General features: G+C 31.6%; 1 protein-coding gene across 1 annotated transcript in view; it reads left to right on the forward strand.

Moving 5' to 3' along the window:
- Positions 1-22,347, forward strand: part of LOC108909940 (glutamate-gated chloride channel) — a 135,633-nt gene that overhangs the window by 75,349 nt on the left and 37,937 nt on the right. The window contains exons 3-4 of the mRNA XM_023457473.1: positions 16,511-16,597; positions 21,235-21,323. Of these exons, the coding sequence (XP_023313241.1) occupies positions 16,521-16,597; positions 21,235-21,323 (166 nt within the window). The 5' untranslated portion in view covers positions 16,511-16,520. The remainder of the gene's footprint in view (positions 1-16,510; positions 16,598-21,234; positions 21,324-22,347) is intronic.

Consider the following 22,347-nt stretch of genomic DNA (forward strand, 5'->3'; position numbering starts at 1 on the left):
TATAGTTCACCGTTCTCAAGTTATTCATACCAATACAATCCCCTTGTGGCAGACACTTCTAACCATAATATTACAAGAATATATTTATGTTTATGCTTAAAAGCAAGTGCAATTTGTAAGCACATCAACAAAATTCTTTACACTCATCGCTTTCATCTTTTTCGATTAAAACAATATTTGGAAAATCACGACAAAGGAATGAAAGGCACAGAAATGAAATTTTAAAAGAATTTGACGACGATCCTCGGCTAAGTCGGTAAATTTTATTGAGATCGGTTAATAGATTCCTGAGATATAATTAAACAAAAAATATATTTTTTTAACCACTTCAACACCTTGTATCTCTAAAACGAGGCCGTTCCAGGCCTATGTTTATAAGGCAAACTCCTATTATTTTAAAGAGATCTATCTGTCCTCGAAGTTTCCTGCATAAAATTCGGACCACCCTGTATTTTGACGAAACCCAAATTGGAAAGTCCATTGTAATCATCTTAATTCTATAATTTTTTTATTTAAGAAAATGAAAGCAATTTTAAATAAAAATTAATGTATATTATGGTATGCATAATTCAGTTAATAGTTTTATTCAAATAAAGACGTAATATATTTTGAAGTAATTTTCATGTACCATTTTAAACCTTAGTGTTGAGACAAGGCTTCTGTGAAATATTGGAAGGATTAAAACATATTATTACGTGTTTTCTAGGTTTTCTTTATTGAAACGGCGATGTTTATCACTTAATATTAACTTGTGTAGGGAAAATGACTATTCAACGTCTACTGTTGGTCACGCCACTAAGAATTTTTGTCCCAGAATATATCCTTATTTTCTTTCTTTCCCCTTTTCCCATTTTTAAAATCTCTTTAGCATCTTCGCCACTGCATAGAGCCATGGATTTGATATAACTGGTTCCCTATTTAGAAACGGATAATTCTAAGTATGGTCCTTATTTTGAACACATGTTAGAATTGTGCAGAAAACTTTTTAACTGAAAATAGTATAGCTATATTTAACTTACATTATACTGCATTCGCATTCTCTACGTTTCTGTAGCGAATCCATAAAAATGATAAGTAAAATTAATATAATTCCAATTTGTGTGGTACAGTCTTTCAGTGTATGTACACATTATATGCAACGTTGCCAAGTCGTATAGGTTATCCAAATTCTGACTATTAATTTAAATGATAATATTTAGAAAACAATAAAACGTCAGTCAATATCAGTTAATCCTCATACGCGCTGTATATTTTCCACCGTTTTCTATTAAGAGGGAATAAAGATATTTTCTGAAAACAGACCTTCACCCAAGCATAGTCTTTTCAAAAACTTTCTGAGAAAATTATATGTGGCCTATATAGATAAGGTATTGAGCTAGGAGTTGACATATTTTTTATTGCAAAATAATTTGTATTATTGAAGTTATGAATAAATAAAGTATATTAACAAGAGCAACTTTTTTTTCTAATTTGTGTAAAAATTCCAGTTGTACGAATGTGGAAAAATAATCTCTCTAAATATACTGGCAACAAATTTATTTTAATTGTTTATAAGACAAAAATGACAGTGATTTTGTGGTACGTTTTTGCAGTGGTAAAAAACATTTTTTTTGCAATAAAACAATTTCTTCCAATAAAAGAGGTGTCTCTTTCATATGACACCCGCAGAATTAAAATATCTTGGTATTTTTGCGTGTCAAGTTATTGCAAAAATAATGCCTCTGGGATAAACATTTAGAATTTTGAAAAAACTATTGGATGAATCGGTCTGAAATTTTAATCACATTTTAAGGACTATAAAAGCCAACTATTTGTGCAATATCAAAGACGTAGGATGACTTTTGCAAAACTTATTGTTTATTTAGCAACAAATTATCGTATCGGATTTTAAAAACCGCCATTTTAAAGGATTTTTTTTCCTTACAAGTTGGCTATTTTCACATTATAATAAAAATTATCGTTTTTTTTCTGGTAGGCAAAAAAGTTATATTTTGGGTTATTTTAGTCCTTTTATTGTTAATTATTAAAAAACCTCACCTGATGGTGTGTGAGTTTTGCACATATTATACTAAAATTCACCCAAATTTTATGAAAAACTTTACAGATCCTTGGCTACTCAACAGTCACGGCATTTTCCTCATATCCCTGGGCTAAACGTACAGGTTATATTTTTGAAAAAAAAAATATCTAGAAAACTAGTCTCGACCGCTAGTCGCCAGTATACTAGTCTCGAATAAAAATTATTTGTTCATTAATCATTATTGATGCAATACTGTACCTAATATTCTCTGAATTATCTCTCTCTAAATTCCGTAGAAGTCCTATATCTAAAGAGTAAATTTATGAATTTTTACCTATTTAAAACTATTTAATACTATTTTACAGATTTTGATGTCTTTCTTTCCAGATTAATTTAAGTGATTTAGCACGTTTTGACCTTTTTTTAGTTTTTCCTAAGCTTTTTGGCATTGCGAAATAAACACACAATAAATAATAAACATAGTAAATATAGTTCACAACACAAAGGTCACTAATAATAATAATAACTAATATATAATAATAACTAATTAATAAAAAAGTAATCAGTACAATACACAACTCACAAACTAGAATAATATTTACGATGTCAATCGACGCAGGACACATCAATATCATAAATGAAATAAAAATGAAATAACCAAACTTCATAAAAACACGGTTCCCGTTTTTTGTGCAAATTGTATGGCGTTTTTTTAAACTTCTTATTGCCGATGCCGTGTACGACGAGGACATCTATAATGACATGTTTCCATTATTTAATGTATGCTAATCAGTACCATCTACTGGCGAATGGCTAGATTTTATCAATGGAGAGTTACCGACGAGTAGATTCTCGTCTGAAAATTGGGTCCTCAAATGTATGCAAGAAATTAGGAAAAGCGCATCCAATCGCCATCTAAGAAGTGTTATGACTTTAGCTCTCGTAATCCTGCTCTTAAGTAAACAAACCTTTTTGTATTTCTTTAGTTTGCAATCAGGGCAGACGTCTGTAAAAGCAATTTTCATATGTTATGCAGAAAACCGCAAAGTGTGTAATTTATACCAGCACGGCTTGGAAGAAACCGCCTCGAAGGGCCATTTAAGGAAATGTCTGGGCTATTAAATGATAAGATCCAAGGGTAATGCGATTTTGATTACAATTAACTGCAGCGAGATGCACAAGAGGACGCGCGTTTCGTCTCATCCGCAAAATTTAGATTTCGCTGTAAAATTCTAAGCTTCGGATACCTTGATACGGTTTTGTTTGGTACCTATTACGTTTGTGTAAATATATGTCGTGTAGTTTCTGGCCCATTTCTATGCAAAGTTTCCATTTTGTAACGGAATATTTTAAAAAATATGTTTACAACCGAATGTTCCTGAGTGGTAGATATAAATCAATAAACAATAACTATAAAATAACTGGATTTAACAGACTACACTCCCTTTGAATTATCTGCAATTGTTAGTGCTTTGTTTTTTCCCAATCTAGTAATAGAAACAATAAAATACAACTGGCAAAAAATAGTTATTATTAGGTCATGTAATATTTAACTTAATTGCAATAAAAATATTCCACCCCAAGCTTTATTTTTAGAAAGTCTATTTTTATATAATCCTTATTCATGTCCAAACTTCCAGACATAAAAATTCGGCTGACCGAGCAAAATTTGTCTCCCTTAGTTGTTTTTCCTGCAGGTCTATTAGATAAGAAAGCAGTGAATAATGTTTTTGCCCTAGTAACCTTATATATTCCTCCTATTTCCTTGATTCCCTTCTGATACAGGAAACACTTATTTGTCAGTTCAGAGGAAATCTGGGTCGAGTGCCGGTATTGTATCTCGAATTCTGTTTTAAAGTGGATTTATTTGGTTGTGAAAGGTTTAGATTTGATTTGAAAATCAAAGTATCGAAATAAGAACAGAAATCTTTGAATTGATATAGTACATTTTTTCTTATATGAACATAGGTCCGATACGTTTTCGTTTAGAAATTAATTATTGTTATAGCAACTGTCATTTTTATTTACGAGGCTACTTTGATTGAAACATGAAATTATATTTTTTAAAACAACTGCAACTTCTAAACAAAAACGAATAGGACCTATGTGCATATAAGGAAAAATGTTTGAAATTAATCCAGCTAACATCTGCCAAAGTTTGTCATACAGCTTGTAAAACACCTTGTATACAGCGATACAACTGTGCACGTAGTTCGTGAATTGTGGAGCGTTTCTACAAACTGAAAAGGACACGCTAACTGATATGAGCGCCTTACGATTTCCGCTCATCTGAATTTGCTGGTTTACAAATGCTTTGACTATCACATGACATTAATAGGGAAGTAAACAACATTATCAGCGTATTTCCCAAGGTTCGGGAATGTTTTTCCGAAGAAAACCTTGTGAATTGATCCAGAGGTGAAAAAGCAGTAGGGGATGAGTCTCGGCTAGACGCCAAGTGACATATCGTGGCTCCACAGATCCACTGCCAACTCATTAAATAATTTTATATTCTCCTGTAATCCCGTTCTTCCATTTTAATCATGTTTACAGTACCCGATGAAATTCTGAATACTTTTAAGAGCGGGGAGTGTCTCAAGTTTATGCGTCATAGTATCTTTATAGAGGATATATCGAATTAAACGCGATAGTCATATGTTTTGACGTTATTAAACACAACAGTCTTATTGTTAAGGACTAGTTTCCAAGGACACAAGGAAGGGCAGAAAATCATTGCTGTTTTATAGATATCTAAAGGGGGAAGTTCCTTATAGAGTTATTGCTTTGTTTATATGTTTAACATAAATAAGGGTTATAGTTCTGATAATTGGATAAAACATTAATTAATTTCAATTTCTAAGATGGGGACAACTTTATTTGATGATTATGATTGATAGAAAAAAGGTAAAGTTGGTCAATAATAACGCTAAAAACGTTTTATGTTTTTAATAGGTAGTTCCAAGATAGCCTAAGGGATAGTTAGACAGAAAGTAAATCATTTGATTAAAAATGAACAAGTCCTTAATATTCCTGTTAATAATAATTTTGCGTAATAAATAAATCGTACTGGTGGTATCTGTCAAAATCTATATCAGTGGTGTCATAACAAATTTATTTAAACTTTATTTAAACTATAAAATCTAATTTAGAGAAAGGAAACATGTTTTAATGCGTACAATTGATAAATAGTTATTTAAGATACAAGTGTTAAAAGTGACATTTTATTTTGTGAGTGGGGAATATTGTATATGTTAGTGTTTATTAGTAACTACAATTGAAGCTGTTCTTAAATAGGTCTTGCAAATTTTGTGGCTAAAAAAATAGATTGAAGGAAATACGGGAAATGAAAGTATGTAATTTTATTATTCCATCAGATGTTGAAGAATCCGCAAATAGGGCAACTTTAGATCTATTGCCCCATAAATTGCGGCAACAATACGGCATAACACATAAAAGACTTATTGAATGGTGTAAAATGAAGAAAATATCAAACAAGTTCACTGAAAATATACTCTTGTCTTATTTCGAGGAAAAATATAAGTTATGGAAGACGTCAACACTATGGTCCAATTTCCCTATGATAAAAAAAGTAGCAAATCAAGAACAACGTGGATATAAGCAAGTGTTACAAGTTAATAGCGTTTTTAAAACTAAAAAGTGTAGGATATCGGCCAAAAAATCGAAAATAATTACTAGCGAACAAATTACCTAATACATTTTTGAATGAAACTCCAGACACCAAATATGTAATTATAAAAGTTGCATCAATTTTTGGTTTATTTGGAGCATGCCGTCGTGAAGAGCTTTGTTAAAATAACATTGGATGATATTGAAAAATCAAAAAACTTCTTATTGATTCATATTTTGGAAACTAAAACTAGCGTTCGTCGTAGTTTTTGTATCGTTGGAAACTACATACATGAACTATTACCATAAATATGCTGCATTAATACCAGTCGCCGTTACCCACTCTCGCTTTTTCTAAATTACGTTAACGACAAACCTGTTGGGATAAATAGTTTTGGGGAGATTCCTACTAATATTACTGAATTTCTGAAATTACCAGATCCAAAGCAATTTATTGGGCATTGTTTCCGAAGATCTTCGGCATCTTTGTTGTTAACAGATTTGGAAACTAATTTAATTACAATAAAACGACATGGTGGATGGAAATCATCAGCCGTTGCTGAGAGCTACATCGAGGAATCTATTACAAATAAAAATAAAATTGCTGAGAGAATTCTTCTCGGTACCAGAGTACCAGTACCTCTTCTAATGCTGCAATTGTTTTAGAAAACACTTCTAACTTGACATCAGCGTCAGCAGGTGACGTCGACGATAGTATTGCAGTCAAACTGAATACCTCCCCAATTACTTCTCAGGGAATTAACATAAGTAACTGTTCGGCTTGCAATATTAACATTAATGTTTCTAAATAAATAATTTATAACTGTTTGAATAAATATGTTAATGTTCCTAAATAATATATTCTTTCTAAATTTATCAATACAGCTCTCTATTATTTTGACAAGAATGCATATTACTATGTAGTGTATAGCATTTTATTGTTAACACTAGAGTTAAAAAAATTGTTTGCACTAGTGTTAAAAGTGTTTTTGACACATTATAACAGTCAATTTTTAGTTCACTTGTATCAATGAATTAAAAATATCATTTTTAATGAGTTTTACAAAAAAAAATTTCTGTATTTGTATAATTTAGATTTGGTGATACATATTACTTTGGTTTTTGATTATTGAAAATTTAAAAAATATTTAAATAACGAGCTCTGACACATTGGACGTAGGGAGTAGCTTATAGCGACCAACTTAACCTCATTTCTCAACGAGCTGTATAGCAGCTGTCAGTTTCAATAACGTTAATGACTATATAACTTTATTTTAAAGAATAATCGTGATAACAATAACAAACAATTAAAGGAGCTGCGGAAAGTATCCCCCTCCTTGTTATAACAATAAATTAAAGCAGCTGCTGAAAGTGTCCCCCTCCTTGTTCCAAGCACTTTTCACACCTGTTCTTCAAAGAATTAAAGACATTTTCTAAGATGCTCGGGGTATTGTTAATTTCACGAATCTTGTCTATAAGTCAAGCCTGCAGATGGTTTAAATCAGGAATAGGCAGTTCAAAAATAGTGTTTTTAAGGTAAGGCCACAAAAAGAAATCACACGGCGTAATATCACATGACCTCGGTGGAAATTCATGTTCAGCATTGAGACTTATTAGTCGATTTTGGAAAACTTCCCTCAACATATTCATCGTCTCGCCTGCCGTATGTGCCCTTGCGCCATCTTGTTGAAAGTAAAAGTTTGTAATTTCGTTTTCTTCCAGCTGGTTAACAAAAGGAGCGATAATTTATTCTCTATACCTTTGCGCAGTAAGAGTACCATTAAAAAAAATAGGTCCATAAATCCTCCTTCGATTGAGAGCACACCAAACTCCAATTTTTTGAGCGTGTAGAGGGCCCTCGACAAAAAAGTTATCTGGTTTTTCAGAAGACCACATTCTCATATTCTGTGAGTTTACGTAACCACTTAAATGAAACCAGGCTTCATCAGAAAAAAAGGTGATATTATGAAGTTCACCGTAGTTGTTTAAAAACCATTCACAAAATACAGCCCGTCGCGGAAAATCATGAACTTCATGAAGTTCTTGCTGACAAGTTAAACGATAGGAGAACAAACGCTAATCTTTTTTAACACTGTGTGGCAGGTACCGACTGATCGTCCCACCATTTGTGATAAAACACGTACAGAAGTTCTTGGCGCATTTTCCATTATCTGTTGGACATTTTCTTTTAATTCTTCAGTCCGCTTTTTAGGTCGGCCGCTTCCTTCTTTTCTTGTTACACTGCCCGTTTCACGAAAAACATTAACACAACGCTGAACTGCACTTTGAAAAATTTTGTATTCAACAACGCCGGGAAATTGATTTTGAAATTCTATGAAACATTCCTCAATAGAATACTTCCATATTCCATCAATCTTGCGTCCTTTTCTAATTGTAGGACTCTATGATAAACACTTTTTGTTCTTGAGAAAACACTATTTTAAACGCTTTTTAAAACGAAAATATTCAAATTGATAGCGGCGATATAGCTCTTTGACAGATGACGTGTAAGTTCATTTGCTATACGCTACGCCCTACGTCCAAATTTTCAGAACCAACTTGACCACGTTTTTATTTGAACGCTCGTTATAAAAAAAGGATTCTTAAATTTGGACGCTCCTTTATTTTGTTTTACTTAGTTAACCTTATTTTTTGCGATATAATTTGAATCTCAAATCAGGTTAAGGTAACGAAAACGAAACCCCAGCGAAAAGCAAAACAATTAGAGACATAAAAAATCTTTCTCCCCTGAAAATATAAGATTTATGGAAGGTAAACTTTAAACGCGCTACCTTTCAAGCTATTCCACTCCTGATTCTGAATACACGCCTGAAAGAAACTCGAGACAAGAAAAATCGTTTCAGTCTAAAACTGCCCTCAAAGGGCACATTCTACTTAGGTATATATGAGTTGTATTAAGGTAATAAAGCCCTACATGGCCGACAAAAGACCTCATCTAACATTTATCGACATTTGCACGGGTGTGGCTGCAGTTCACCGACCCACCAAACTTGCCCCAGATACTCAAACTTTGATTGCCATTGAATGGGTTGCACTGGTGCCAACCGAATAAACAACTTACGGGAAGTTTGCAATGACGTCACGTTTAGTAATTAAGTGCAGCCGATAGAATAACCCTAAATTCCTGTTATTTGTCGTGTTAGCTCTCGTCAGTTTGGAAACAATTTAGAAAATTGTTCTGAAGACATTTTAAATGCTGCTCGAGAAACATCTTTGAACTTATTTCCTTTAAAATCCAAGGAAAAATACGAGAAGGTATATGAAATATTTTGTAAGTGGAGGATGACAAAAAACGCAGTAAAAACTGATGAAAGTGTAATGATGTGGTATTTTTTGAGAAGCTAAGCTATTTTTTATACATATTTTAGTGTTTTTCATACATGTCTTTCGTTTTAGGAAAAATCTCTTTAAAGCATCCAATTTATGGTCTACATATTCCATGTTGACAAGTACTATACAAATAAACGAAAATATGGATATATCACAATATAAAAAACTTCTTGCATTTTTAAAACGTGAAAATCGCACATACGAAGCAAATAAATCAAAAGTTTTGACAATGGAAAACGTTACTATGTTTTGAAAGAGGCTCCAAACGATAAGTTCTTATTAATGAAAGTGGTACTAATATTTGGCTTGAGGAGGACGTCTGCCACCTTCCTCGCTTCAATGGAGCTGATATCCAAACACTTAAAAGACATGGAGGATGGCAGTCAACTAGTGTGGCTTATATCGAGGAAAATATCGTCAATAAGTTGAAATTCTCAAAAAGTATATTTCATCAGCAAGAACTGGTGGCACCTTAAGATAATTAATAATGATAATAAGGTTTATTGTCCAAAATTACAGATTATAGTTCTATAATTAGTATGGTCAATAGGTCATTGGTCAGCTGAACCTAGAAAAATAACATTTGTATTTTTTACATTTTTCCCAATCTATACCCAAAATAGAAACAGTATATATGAAACATTTAAAAAATATACAATGCCTTTATGTATAATATCTAATAAATACAACAACCAAACCTGTACAAATAATCTTAACTGAATTTTAGATATATAAACTTAATATTATGCATTTAACTTTGAGCACTGGTCAGTAAATATAATTTTAAATATTTTTTTCTTAAATGAGGCTAAAGAGATATCTTTAGGGAGACAGGAATGTTATTATATTCTTTTGATATCTGTTATGAATAAGAGTTTTTAAATAGTTGTGTTTTATGTTTGGGAATATCTATAGCAGTTTTTTGACGAGTGTTTGTACTGTGAATATTTGTACATGTAATTTTCTTCCAAAGATAAAGGGGGCTTCTTTTTATTATAATTTTATGAAATTATTATTAATGCATGTAATTTTCTACGATTTGACATATTTAACCATTCTTTTTCTAATGTATGTGAAATTCTATCAAATTTTCTTATTCCATATATAAGGCGTAAGCACGAAAATTCAAGGAGGCAGATAACCATAATAGTTTTTCAACAACAAGTAGAAGAATAAATTTCGTGTTGTCAAATTTTCAAATTTGGATAATTGAACTTTTAATAACAATGGGTTATAGTGGAAAAGAAGGAAAATGTTTCTAATTTTCATTTTACGAGAAAAACTCATTTTTGATTAAAATTTTTGATTGTGTTTAAAATGCGGTTGGCGTGGAGAACTTTCACCTTGCATGTACAGGGTGATCAGAAAAATCGGTAAATATAAAAATCAGTCAAGAATAAACTACGTTTGTTTTTAACAATACAGAAATATGTGTTATTAAGGGAAGTTGTTTAGAATTGAAAATTTATATTATAATTTCAATTTGTGTACGAATCGGCCTACTGTAATAGAAACGGACAGTAAACCGTGCTTTTAAAGACAAGAAAAAATTTAATCAAGTTTTTTCTCATATAAAGAACAATAAACATGTTTTACTGTCCGTTTCTATCAAAGTAGGCCGATTCATGCAAGATTAAAGTTATCTAGGTCAACCGCATTTTAGAGACAAGCAAAAATTTTAATTAAGAATGTTTTTTTTTCGTAAAATGAAAAATAAAAATATTTTTCCTCTTAGTAGTGTATAGTAGTAACATTTCATGTGGAAAACTGCCACTTTAGTAAACGATTTTGATTTTAGTAAAATAGCATAGTCAAAATGAGAAAATACCAGAACTAATAAATTATCGGTCTGTATTGAAACATTAACATGAGCCGTGTTTAAGAAATGGTGGTATTTAGTTTAGATTGATATTACTTTTTTTCTCAAGCCAGAATTAACTGCATACTTGGCATTGTTGTTTTTTAACCCAAAAGTTATTATTTAGAAAAGAGAAATATGTTTTGAAACGTCATAAAAGACACAATAAACGTGACGTAGAATAAGAAATAGAACTAGTTTTACATTAAATTTAACTAAAAACCAAAGATAACAGCGTTCTGAAGTAGATCCAACATTTCGGTAATTATACAATGTGCTAATTTTGACTAACATATTTAAAAGTATCGACATACCTCAATACTTTCCCAGTTGGCCTGTCGTGATCCAACACCCTGTGCACGCTCGAGGAATTCCTGATCGAATAGGAAAGTAGTTATTCAGACAATTCATCACTGTGCGGCGGGCGCCGCTGGTGCCCACTGAAACATGTACACAATTTTAATTAGATTAACCCGCCAAAGCAAATGAAATATAAACTAGCGTAAGTTAATTTTAACTTTATCAACTTCCTGCAAAAAAACGGCTCATTATTTAAACCTCGGCTGGTTTGCGAGGTGAAAAAATATTAGAGTAGAGAGTTGGGGCGTGCTGATCGTTTAAAATATTTATATTTAGTCGAGAAGAAGCATCCACTAAAAGGGGATGCATTTTGCATGAGCTCGGGTCAACCTTACGGGGTAATAATCATTTTTAAATGTCAACCCTAGTCCTCGATTTCCGTCTCGATAGATGTAAAAGTTCGTTGTAACATGCCCGAATGATTCTTCGATAAAAAATAGTGAAACCTGCCTAAATTTTCAGAAATTAAACGCAAAATACGCAGGATAGCAAAATTGAGTCTGACTTTTGTTAAAACTTCGAAGTCAAAAGTGCTTTCCCATGATTATGAACCAATTGCCCAGAATCAGATATTTGATATCGCGATATGTTGAAAGATTTCAGAATTATTTATTTTTAAGTCAAATCCAATATGGTATTTCTCCGAAAATATAAAAAGAACTAGTACTTTAATGAAAAGAACAGAAAATATTACGTCAAATAGGCTCAAGAATTTTTTCGATCGGACTACAAAACGAAGTTTCGGCTAAATTTTAAAGACTTACTTTTTTTAATAAAATTCGAACAAAGAGGAAGAATTTTTTCAATATAGTATTGCTAAATATTAAATTCTGCAGGGAAGTAGGAAAAAAAATTGAGTTCAATTAAAAAAAATGTTAAGTACACTTTTAAAATACACAATATTTTTGATGTATTGAGTACTATGAATGCGTAGTTTTATTGAGACATCCTGTAGAGTAGCAAATAAAGCAGAATATATTTTCCTACTTCTTATTCCACGGATGACATAAAATCACTGTTATATCTTCCCATTCCCATATTGACTTTATCGTGACTGATTTTAACTTCCTGGGGAGAACTCATAAAATGCATATAAAGGTTTTTCAACACTGATCAATATTCAGGTCGGGTATTCGCAAAAAGGAGAGGTCCAGGGATTAGGATTGAATTGGGTCATAGAAATCATATTAAGAGATGACAAAGGTATTTCTTTTCCAATAGTTGTATGTTATTAGAAGGAAAGGTGATAATATAGAACCCTATTAATATACAGTTTGACTGCGGATTGAGTTTACGAGAGGACAAATGGACCAAAAAGTGAAAGATACGAGAAAAGGCATTCTTAATAAAAGTTTTTGCTTGTTAATAATAATCACCATGACGAATTTCAATTTTGTTGTATAAGCAAAAACTTTTATCAAGAATACCTTTTTTCGCATCTTGCAAAATAAGGTATGTTTACTCTTACTTAAAAATAACATTTTTGTGTTTTGACCCACCTTGTACAACAAAATTGAAGTTCGTCATGGTGATTCGTATTTTCTAAACAATAAATTATAAAAAAAAAATGAATGATCAACTACAGAAAAAAAATTGTACAATGGTTATTAAAAAATTATGGCTCATGTCAATTGTTTAAAATAAAACAATGACAGATGATACATATTAGTTTTCCAAAATTACAGTTTTATCAGTTTGCGTCTTTCAATTTAACTATAAGTTATACGATTTACCATTGTACAATTTTTTTCTGTAGTTGATCATTCCATTTTTTTATAATTTACTGTTTGTTTCTTAGTATGTGATGTGAATAAAGCCATTATAACAATATTTTAAAAGAATATTCTGTCTCGGTGTGATTTAGATAGAATAATAGATTTTCCTGTTGTATCAAACATATTGAAGCCGACATATCTCGAAAACAAGTAAATATAAGGAAAAAGTTTATATTACAAAAATTACTCAAAATTTAACGATCTTTCAGATGGACTGCATTTCCATGTTCCAGAAATCAAACAATTTTTTAGTATCGCCACGCCATCTATACAGAAATATTTGAACTAACACTCCTAACTACAATTTGAAGCTATTCGAGGGATCTAACAACCCCAATTTCTAGAACTAAAATAAATTTCTTCATTTCGGAGATATTAGCAGCGGGAGTGTTAAATAGCACACCCTGTATATTTTTTTACTTACTGTCGTCTACTAAAATTACGACAGTCAAATTTTTAACACACCGTATATAATTCTAGTTAAAGGTGCATACGCAGAAGTGAAACTCTTCCCCAATTCGTGCGCACGCCACTAAACCGAGTTCCTAGGGCATCTCCTGGATGTTGTCTCGAAGCATCGGAAATCCGATAACGACTAATAATAAATGTTACACTACGCGACGCCGACGGGTCGGCGTCTGAACGGGGCACTTAGGAGAGACGCGACGTCGCATCTTTCTGATGCCTGCGGGGGCTGTCGAAATGCAAAGTTTACCCTCTCGGATCGCTACGCAATTTGCGTGTTCAAACAATTGGAAGGTTATTCGTACAGCGTGGAAATAAAAGAAGTGGGAAAAGCGGTGTCGATTTCAAGTAAATAGAAGCTTTAACACGAAAAATATTCGCGTTGCTGGAATAGTCATTTGTTAATAAATATTTTCTTGCCAAAATATTTGTCTAAAATATTTATAGTTGAAGGTAAATACGGCGTTAATGTATAATTTTCCCAAACAGCACCGATTTGCACCAAAATTTGAATTTAGGTTCTACTTATCCTCTACTTCAAAGTTGACCCTTGCGCCGGGGGTTGCTTTTTATTTTTTAGAGGTGAAAACTACCCCTATTTGAAAATAATTATAGAATTGTAGATTCGAGCGTGTAATAGGTTGAAATCATCTTTAAATAAGTAATTATGATGAACTGAAAATTGTCAAGCTCTAAAAACCACCCCCTATGACAGTAATCATTAAAAAATAATGTTGAAAAATATTAATCAGCAACTTGGAATAATTTAATTATATAGTGATATTAAATTAAGATTTCTTTACTGTTTTAATTTTTTATTATTTATTTATAAGTTTCAACCCTTATAAAAACCACCCCTTGCAAAAAAATCGAACAATTATAGTTCAAAAAAATTTTATAGTTCAAAATATACGTGTGTGAATACTTAGATGTAAATACGTCTGTCCCTAAAATATAGTTATCTATAATGTGTATTCTTCAATATACATGTTCTGATATCTGCAAAAATATGTGTATAGTTTTTATGCTATCAAGCCCTTCAAAAAACTATTTTGTAGTTTTTTTCAAGGGTTATAAGATCAAATAAGTTAAATTTTCTGCTGCTGAAAGGGCTTGAACAAGTTGCTACTTACGAACATATGCAAACTATCCGGCCATATCTTACTTAATTTTTATCCTACAGAAAAAAAAACAAAATTTTCAAAAAAGCAAAACCTACAATTTTGTACTCTACTTTCGTATCATTAATAGATTTTGAGTTATTTTGAAGAAAAGATAATTTTTTTCAAATATACAAAAATTCTCTTTTCACTTCAAGCTCAACTTTTTTCAAAACTAAGCACTTTAAACCGGTCAAACTTCTAGAGCATATTACAAGTACATAAATAAAGTAAATTGTAAGATGGTAACGATTAGTTTCAATGGGGGTGGTAATTAGGGGGTGATTTTCACGTTTTTTGTCGCCGAAAAACCAACTTTATTTTCGTCATAACTCGTTTAGGTTTGATGCTAGGGGCTTTTATAAACAATAAAAATAAAGGTTTTTTTTCAAGCACTTTAGAAAGATTCTATGAGTATTCCTTGAAAAATGTATTGGTTTTTGGTTATTTTCCATTCAAACTTTGACGAATAAGAACCGACCTTCAACAAGCTATTACTCCGCTTGTATAGGGTCTATAAACACCATAAATACACCGTTCTTTTTGTTTCTTTATATGCCACATTTTTTTATAAGAATTATTTTTTTGATAAAGTACTTACTTTTTGAGTTATTCGCGAAATCCCGTCTGAAAAAGTGTTTTTTTTTAAATTTACACTCACTCACGAATAAGTCGAAAAGTATTGCCTCAGAAAAAATTTTATACAACAAAAGTTGCTTAGAATTAGTCAATATATCCATTCCCAGAGTTATTTTCAATGAAACATATTTCACCCCCGAGAAGGGGTGGCATCCACTCCCAGGGTAAAAGCAACCCCCGGTACAAAGTCAACTTTGAAGTAAAGGATAAGTAGAAACAAAAAGGTAACCTGAAACCAATTTTTGTATAATCTTGTTTCTGGTTGATTTTACAACAAAAATGATTCTATGATAAAGTAAACTACACAATTTTCTCTACAAAATAGGTCACTATCATTTTTTTCTTAAAACTGACAATTTTTACGTACAAAAATTATAAAGTTTACCATGTAGGTAACGGGTAAAAAAATACGCATTTAATGTGGGCTATGTTGATGTCGTGTTCAGACTATACACTTTTATTATGAAGTATTATTTACATGATTTTTGTTAATTGTTCTTTGCAGTTTTAAATAAACCATAGACTTGTTTTCATGAATTTTGAACACCCGGTATATTGAAAATGAGGGGTTTTCTCTGACGAGCAACGTAAAATTTGGAGTCAATTCAACCTGTGATAATAAATCCTAATGGAAGACTAGCTGTAAATTTGTTTATGCGAACATCAAGAATTTGTTTATGTGAATATCAAGCAACAATTTGCCGTCAAATGTGATACCCTCATCAAATTTGGACTATATCTTAGTAGGTAGGTATAAACTAAACGATGAAAATAAAATACCTTATTAAGTTAGCTTTATATACGTAGTTACGTAAGGAAACATTTACGTTAAAGTTGAGCTAATGTACTGGCATTATATTTAGAAAAGAAAATGTTTTGAAACTTTAGTAAAAATTTAACGTATTGTCTTAAAAGATAGTTTAATATTATTGACCACTGATATACAGGGTAGGAAAGTACCGATGGTCTATCTGAAGTTACGTGAGAGCGATAAAGTAAGCCATAGAAATCCATGCGATAGAGAAGGATTGAATTTAAACATACTTCCGAGTCTATGGTTATTTGAAATTGAAAGATAACAAATGTGCAAAAAGGATTACAAGTAATATAACCTTGATAACAAAACTCGAGAACATTTTATCAGTACGAGTATTTTTCTTATATCTAGTGGTTTCTAAAACACCCTCTGTCCCCATCGAAAATAAAACCTTTACATAAGAATTGGACTCGAGATAACGATTATTATCCTTTCCAGATGTCCTAATATGGGTCAGCCTTGGATGCTGGTTCGTGCGGCTGCTATACTACTCGTGACGAGGCAAACACTAGCTCTTTCCGACATGTGAGTATTATTGTTTTGTTTTATGCGTTTCCAGATCCCCCGCGTGCTACGCAGTGGCGGAACCTCAAAATTTAGGCGCCCCAACAAAATTCACTTCAGAAATTTTGCACTACGCTACAGGTAGCAGGGGCATAATCCCAAAAAAAATTGAGAAATTTCTAAAGCAATGATATTTTCAAAATTTACACCAATATTTTACCTTGGAGTTAAATTCACGTTACTGTATAGAAAAATTTATGGAAGTGAGGGTTGCTTTCGCTGTACAGCAAGAATAAAACGCTCTTGCAACGGTAATAATAAAGTATTTTATTGAAAACTAAGTTGTATAGAAAAAGACGTGTTGACAGGGTGAGTGTTCGTTGGAGAGTCCCCATGTGTGGAGTCGGTCGTAGGTATATGAGTACGCATCTGGTCGCCGGCGCCAGTCCGGCGTAGACCCTTCCTGGAACGCTGGTGCGTCCGGCGGCGTCCTGCTGGCGCTCTTGACGTAATGCTTAAAAATGGGTCACTTGCGAACATGTGTACCCACAGAAGTAGAAGTTTTTTTTCACAATTTTCATTAACCCATTATGCGATTGACAATAGAAAAAAAATCTTCAGTTTAAATCAATCAGGTAGAATGGAGTTGGGAAGAGGCCCCTTTTGCTGTAGAGTAGTTTCGCCACTGATGTTACGACGTAAGCGATGCCTCTGTTGTTTTTCTATCCGCGCTCCCCTCGCAAATATAACACGGGTTTGCTATAGGGCGATGGCAAAAGCGAAATGGAAATATATCACACTTAGGTATTTATTATTCCATTTACGTAAATAAGGAACGAAGCGCCGCAGCATGAAGCCTGTAGAAGGAAAATAGCTTTATGTTCTCCAAATATGCGTACATGAACAGTTTTTAGTTGAACTTTATGAACTTTCAAAACAAATGGTATCTGCTGAAAGAAATAAACGGTCCTAACACCAACATTGCTTTTTGGGGTGGAGTAGAACAACTTTATAAACATTTGTAGCAGTGTATCTATTATCTATGAGACCATTATCCAACTATAATGACAATAAAATATAAATAACACAGTTTTTTGTATATCTCTTAATTTTTTACAAAAAAATGTATTCAAACGACCATGTTATTTGTCTTTTACTTGACATCCGTATTTACAATTGCCTTTTAGCTGTAATCAGCATAAATACAAACTTAAGGCAAAGAGTAAAGATTACCTTTAAAACTGTTGCAAGTTTACCTGAAAGTTGTTAAATTCTACACAAAAACTTTCAAACTCGCGCTCTCGAGGGATACAATTGTGAGAACTGTAAAAAGGAAATAATTAAAATTTATTTATAAGTCTTCCCGTCTGGCTAGAACTCAAAGAAAACGATAAATTGAAAGTAATATTTCACTCATTTAATATTCAATGGAGGAGGTACGCAGTTGTCTACGACTGTTCCAAAATTTGTAAACCAAATATACAACATGCAATAAATTACGAGGAATTGGAAACAAGTCGGATATGTTTTAATAAAGACAACGTTTTGTGGATAATTTGACCAAAACTTAAATGGAAAAATAGCACAATATTTCAAAAAAATGTATTTACGATATTCCATTTCATAAATTATAGAATTCTAAAAATGTCTGTGGAGACACGCAGTTTATTAGTACTAGGGTTAAAGAAGAAAACAAAAGACTACTTTTTTTCGTTCTAATAATTAAATATGCGATAAACTCAAGTTGCGGTCTTTGAACTGAGACGCAGAACATGGCACCTAATAATTATTGTCACGTAAGTAAATATAATTTAATTGAATTGTGTAAAGCTAATTTTGGGCTAGAATAACGGTAGTTACATCTATATATATAAAAAAAATAAATTGGACAAAGTTAAAAAAATTATCTAGTAGCATACAATGTTCTCAGACTTTTGATTTCTTTAAATCTTTTTTTTTCATCGCGAATACATAAATTTAAAACATAATACAAAAAAAAATAGAACATCTCGACAGATTTAATATAGGTATATATTATAATTTTCTAGACTTGCATGCGTAATGTTTATTATTTCTGGCATTTTTGACAACCTTGATAGTTACTTACACGAACCAACAAATATACAAAGATCAAAGCTCCACTTAGGGTTTATGTTTTTGGTCGTAAAAGTAACGTAAAACTCTAAAATTTACTATTCCGTGTTTAGTCCGAACATTAAATATTTAATTTCCTAATAGAAAATAGGTACCTACAAAGCAATAAACCACGGGATTTGCTATGCCGAAAATATATGCGGATAGACATTTCAAGAAATTGAATCATTTTATTACAAATCTCCTTACTTCGTTTAAGATTATTATGATCGGGTAGAAATTTATGTAGAATTGAAGGTATATTTATTTCTTTTGAATACGGTTTCTGTCTAAGAAGTAATTTTTTCCTTCTTGTCTTTATTGTCACTATTTTAAATGCCAACGCATACTGTTACAATTTTTTAATACGCAAAATAGCACAGAAGCTTTATATACAGGGTATTAAAAAAAGAGTGTAAAATATTTAAGGAGGTAATAATATGAATCAAAATAAGCAGATAANAATAAAATATAAATAACACAGTTTTTTGTATATCTTTTAATTTTTTACAAAAAAATGTATTCAAACGACCATGTTATTTGTCTTTTACTTGACATCCGTATTTACAATTGCCTTTTAGCTGTAATCAGCATAAATACAAACTTAAGGCAAAGAGTAAAGATTACCTTTAAAACTGTTGCAAGTTTACCTGAAAGTTGTTAAATTCTACACAAAAACTTTCAAACTCGCGCTCTCGAGGGATACAATTGTGAGAACTGTAAAAAGGAAATAATTAAAATTTATTTATAAGTCTTCCCGTCTGGCTAGAACTCAAAGAAAACGATAAATTGAAAGTAATATTTCACTCATTTAATATTCAATGGAGGAGGTACGCAGTTGTCTACGACTGTTCCAAAATTTGTAAACCAAATATACAACATGCAATAAATTACGAGGAATTGGAAACAAGTCGGATATGTTTTAATAAAGACAACGTTTTGTGGATAATTTGACCAAAACTTAAATGGAAAAATAGCACAATATTTCAAAAAAATGTATTTACGATATTCCATTTCATAAATTATAGAATTCTAAAAATGTCTGTGGAGACACGCAGTTTATTAGTACTAGGGTTAAAGAAGAAAACAAAAGACTACTTTTTTTCGTTCTAATAATTAAATATGCGATAAACTCAAGTTGCGGTCTTTGAACTGAGACGCAGAACATGGCACCTAATAATTATTGTCACGTAAGTAAATATAATTTAATTGAATTGTGTAAAGCTAATTTTGGGCTAGAATAACGGTAGTTACATCTATATATATAAAAAAAATAAATTGGACAAAGTTAAAAAAATTATCTAGTAGCATACAATGTTCTCAGACTTTTGATTTCTTTAAATCTTTTTTTTTCATCGCGAATACATAAATTTAAAACATAATACAAAAAAAAATAGAACATCTCGACAGATTTAATATAGGTATATATTATAATTTTCTAGACTTGCATGCGTAATGTTTATTATTTCTGGCATTTTTGACAACCTTGATAGTTACTTACACGAACCAACAAATATACAAAGATCAAAGCTCCACTTAGGGTTTATGTTTTTGGTCGTAAAAGTAACGTAAAACTCTAAAATTTACTATTCCGTGTTTAGTCCGAACATTAAATATTTAATTTCCTAATAGAAAATAGGTACCTACAAAGCAATAAACCACGGGATTTGCTATGCCGAAAATATATGCGGATAGACATTTCAAGAAATTGAATCATTTTATTACAAATCTCCTTACTTCGTTTAAGATTATTATGATCGGGTAGAAATTTATGTAGAATTGAAGGTATATTTATTTCTTTTGAATACGGTTTCTGTTTAAGAAGTAATTTTATCCTTCTTGTCTTTATTGTCACTATTTTAAATACCAACGCATACTGTTACAATTTTTTAATACGCAAAATAGCACAGAAGCTTTATATACATAACAGTTACATAAATTTATAAAAATTGAGGTTATACGGACATTTATTTGGTAATTTTGACAATGTCTTTTTCTTTAATTGCAGCAAATCAGTAGAATTTTATCATTATAATAATGATCTGATTGCTGTAAATTCATATAATCAGGATAATTAAGGTATTTTATAGATAATAGGGCGCCGTATTCACCAGTGTAATTTCCTTAGGGTCTCTGGATGGAGGTCATCATTATCCTATAACACCCGTGATGCCTGCAATGTTAAATGTACTAGTTTGTTATTTAATTCGATTATTTTTAGTTATTTAAATTTGTTACATTTTTAAATTTAATTTGTATTGATGTTAATCAATGTTACGTGTCATTTATAATTACATTGATTTACTCCCATGTACCACTAGTGAGTTATTTCTTATACTTTGTATATCTCACACTAGTAGAACATCAATACAAAAATGTGAAACAGTAATAATAAATCTTCACCCTGACTGTATGTATTTTCCTAAGTGGGTTGTAAATCCTCTCCGCTGCAGGGAAAATCAAACGAAGTTGTTAATATTATGCGATTTAAAGTGTTACTCTAACTAATGCTCCCTCTGTTGCAGCTTCGAAGAAGGCAAATCCGACAAGGAAATCCTGGATAACCTTTTACGGGCCACACGCTACGACAAGAGGCTGTTGCCTCCTGTTAGAGGTTAGTAGAATGTCTGTCTTTCACAAAAAGCATGCTAAAGTCGTAGATGGTTAGAGACAGAATGTAGTGGCTTTTGGGTTGGAGTAGATCACGTAACATTTTTAGGACTAGACGGCAAATATCAAACGCACACAAGCTTTAAAAGATTTAGTAGACAAGCTTCACATTTTTTTTTTTTTACAAATGTATCTAATAGTATATTTTTGCTTTCTGGTATAACCATTGCTTCTTTTATTAAACTTATAATTGCTCAATAAAAATCTACCAAAATTATCGATAACATGACGTGTATCAAGTACTGTACTTGACTTAATTTAAAGCACAATTAATGAACTAGGGATCAATTCTAACATCTCACGGAAATATGGCAGCTATACATTTTTTTAAAATATTTTTTTACCTGTATGAAATTTGGTTATGTTCTTAGCTATGGATGAGCCACATTTACACAGTAAAAAATGGATTGCTTATAATCCACTTTTCTTAGGTTACTGTTAAAGTAGAAAATACCAAGCTTTGACTGTAAAATCTTTATTTATTGTGCGATTTTAACCGGATTTTTTTAAGATATAGAGCTTGATGAAGTGTGCTATGTGAAGCGTGATTCCACAAAATCCATGGCATACCACGCCCATTTTCAGGAGTAAAATTCTAATATTTCATATTATGGATTTTTTGAGAAATAGATATAATAGTGCTTTCGAAAAGTAACGAATAAATTCATTATTTTTTAAATTGAGAAGTTTTCGAAAAAATCCCCTGGCGCGTCGATTTTGTTTTTAAAAAAGGCACTTTTTGACATACGACCCATATTTGTGACGTCATCGTTGTTCGAGATATGACGTCATCGACAATTTTTTTAAATAGCAACCCCCAATTTTGACCATGCCATTTGAAAGAGCGTGTCATTCTACATACGCTTCGTCAAAAATCATGGTTGCCTGACAGTAGCCTTAGCGACCGAGAATGTTTTTTATTGCTGTCAGATAAAAACTTGAAATCGTACTTTATTAAATAGTTTTTT

The sequence above is a fragment of the Anoplophora glabripennis genome, unplaced genomic scaffold (genome assembly GCF_000390285.2).
Source record: "Anoplophora glabripennis isolate ALB-LARVAE unplaced genomic scaffold, Agla_2.0 scaffold27, whole genome shotgun sequence".
Taxonomy (NCBI): domain Eukaryota; kingdom Metazoa; phylum Arthropoda; class Insecta; order Coleoptera; family Cerambycidae; genus Anoplophora; species Anoplophora glabripennis.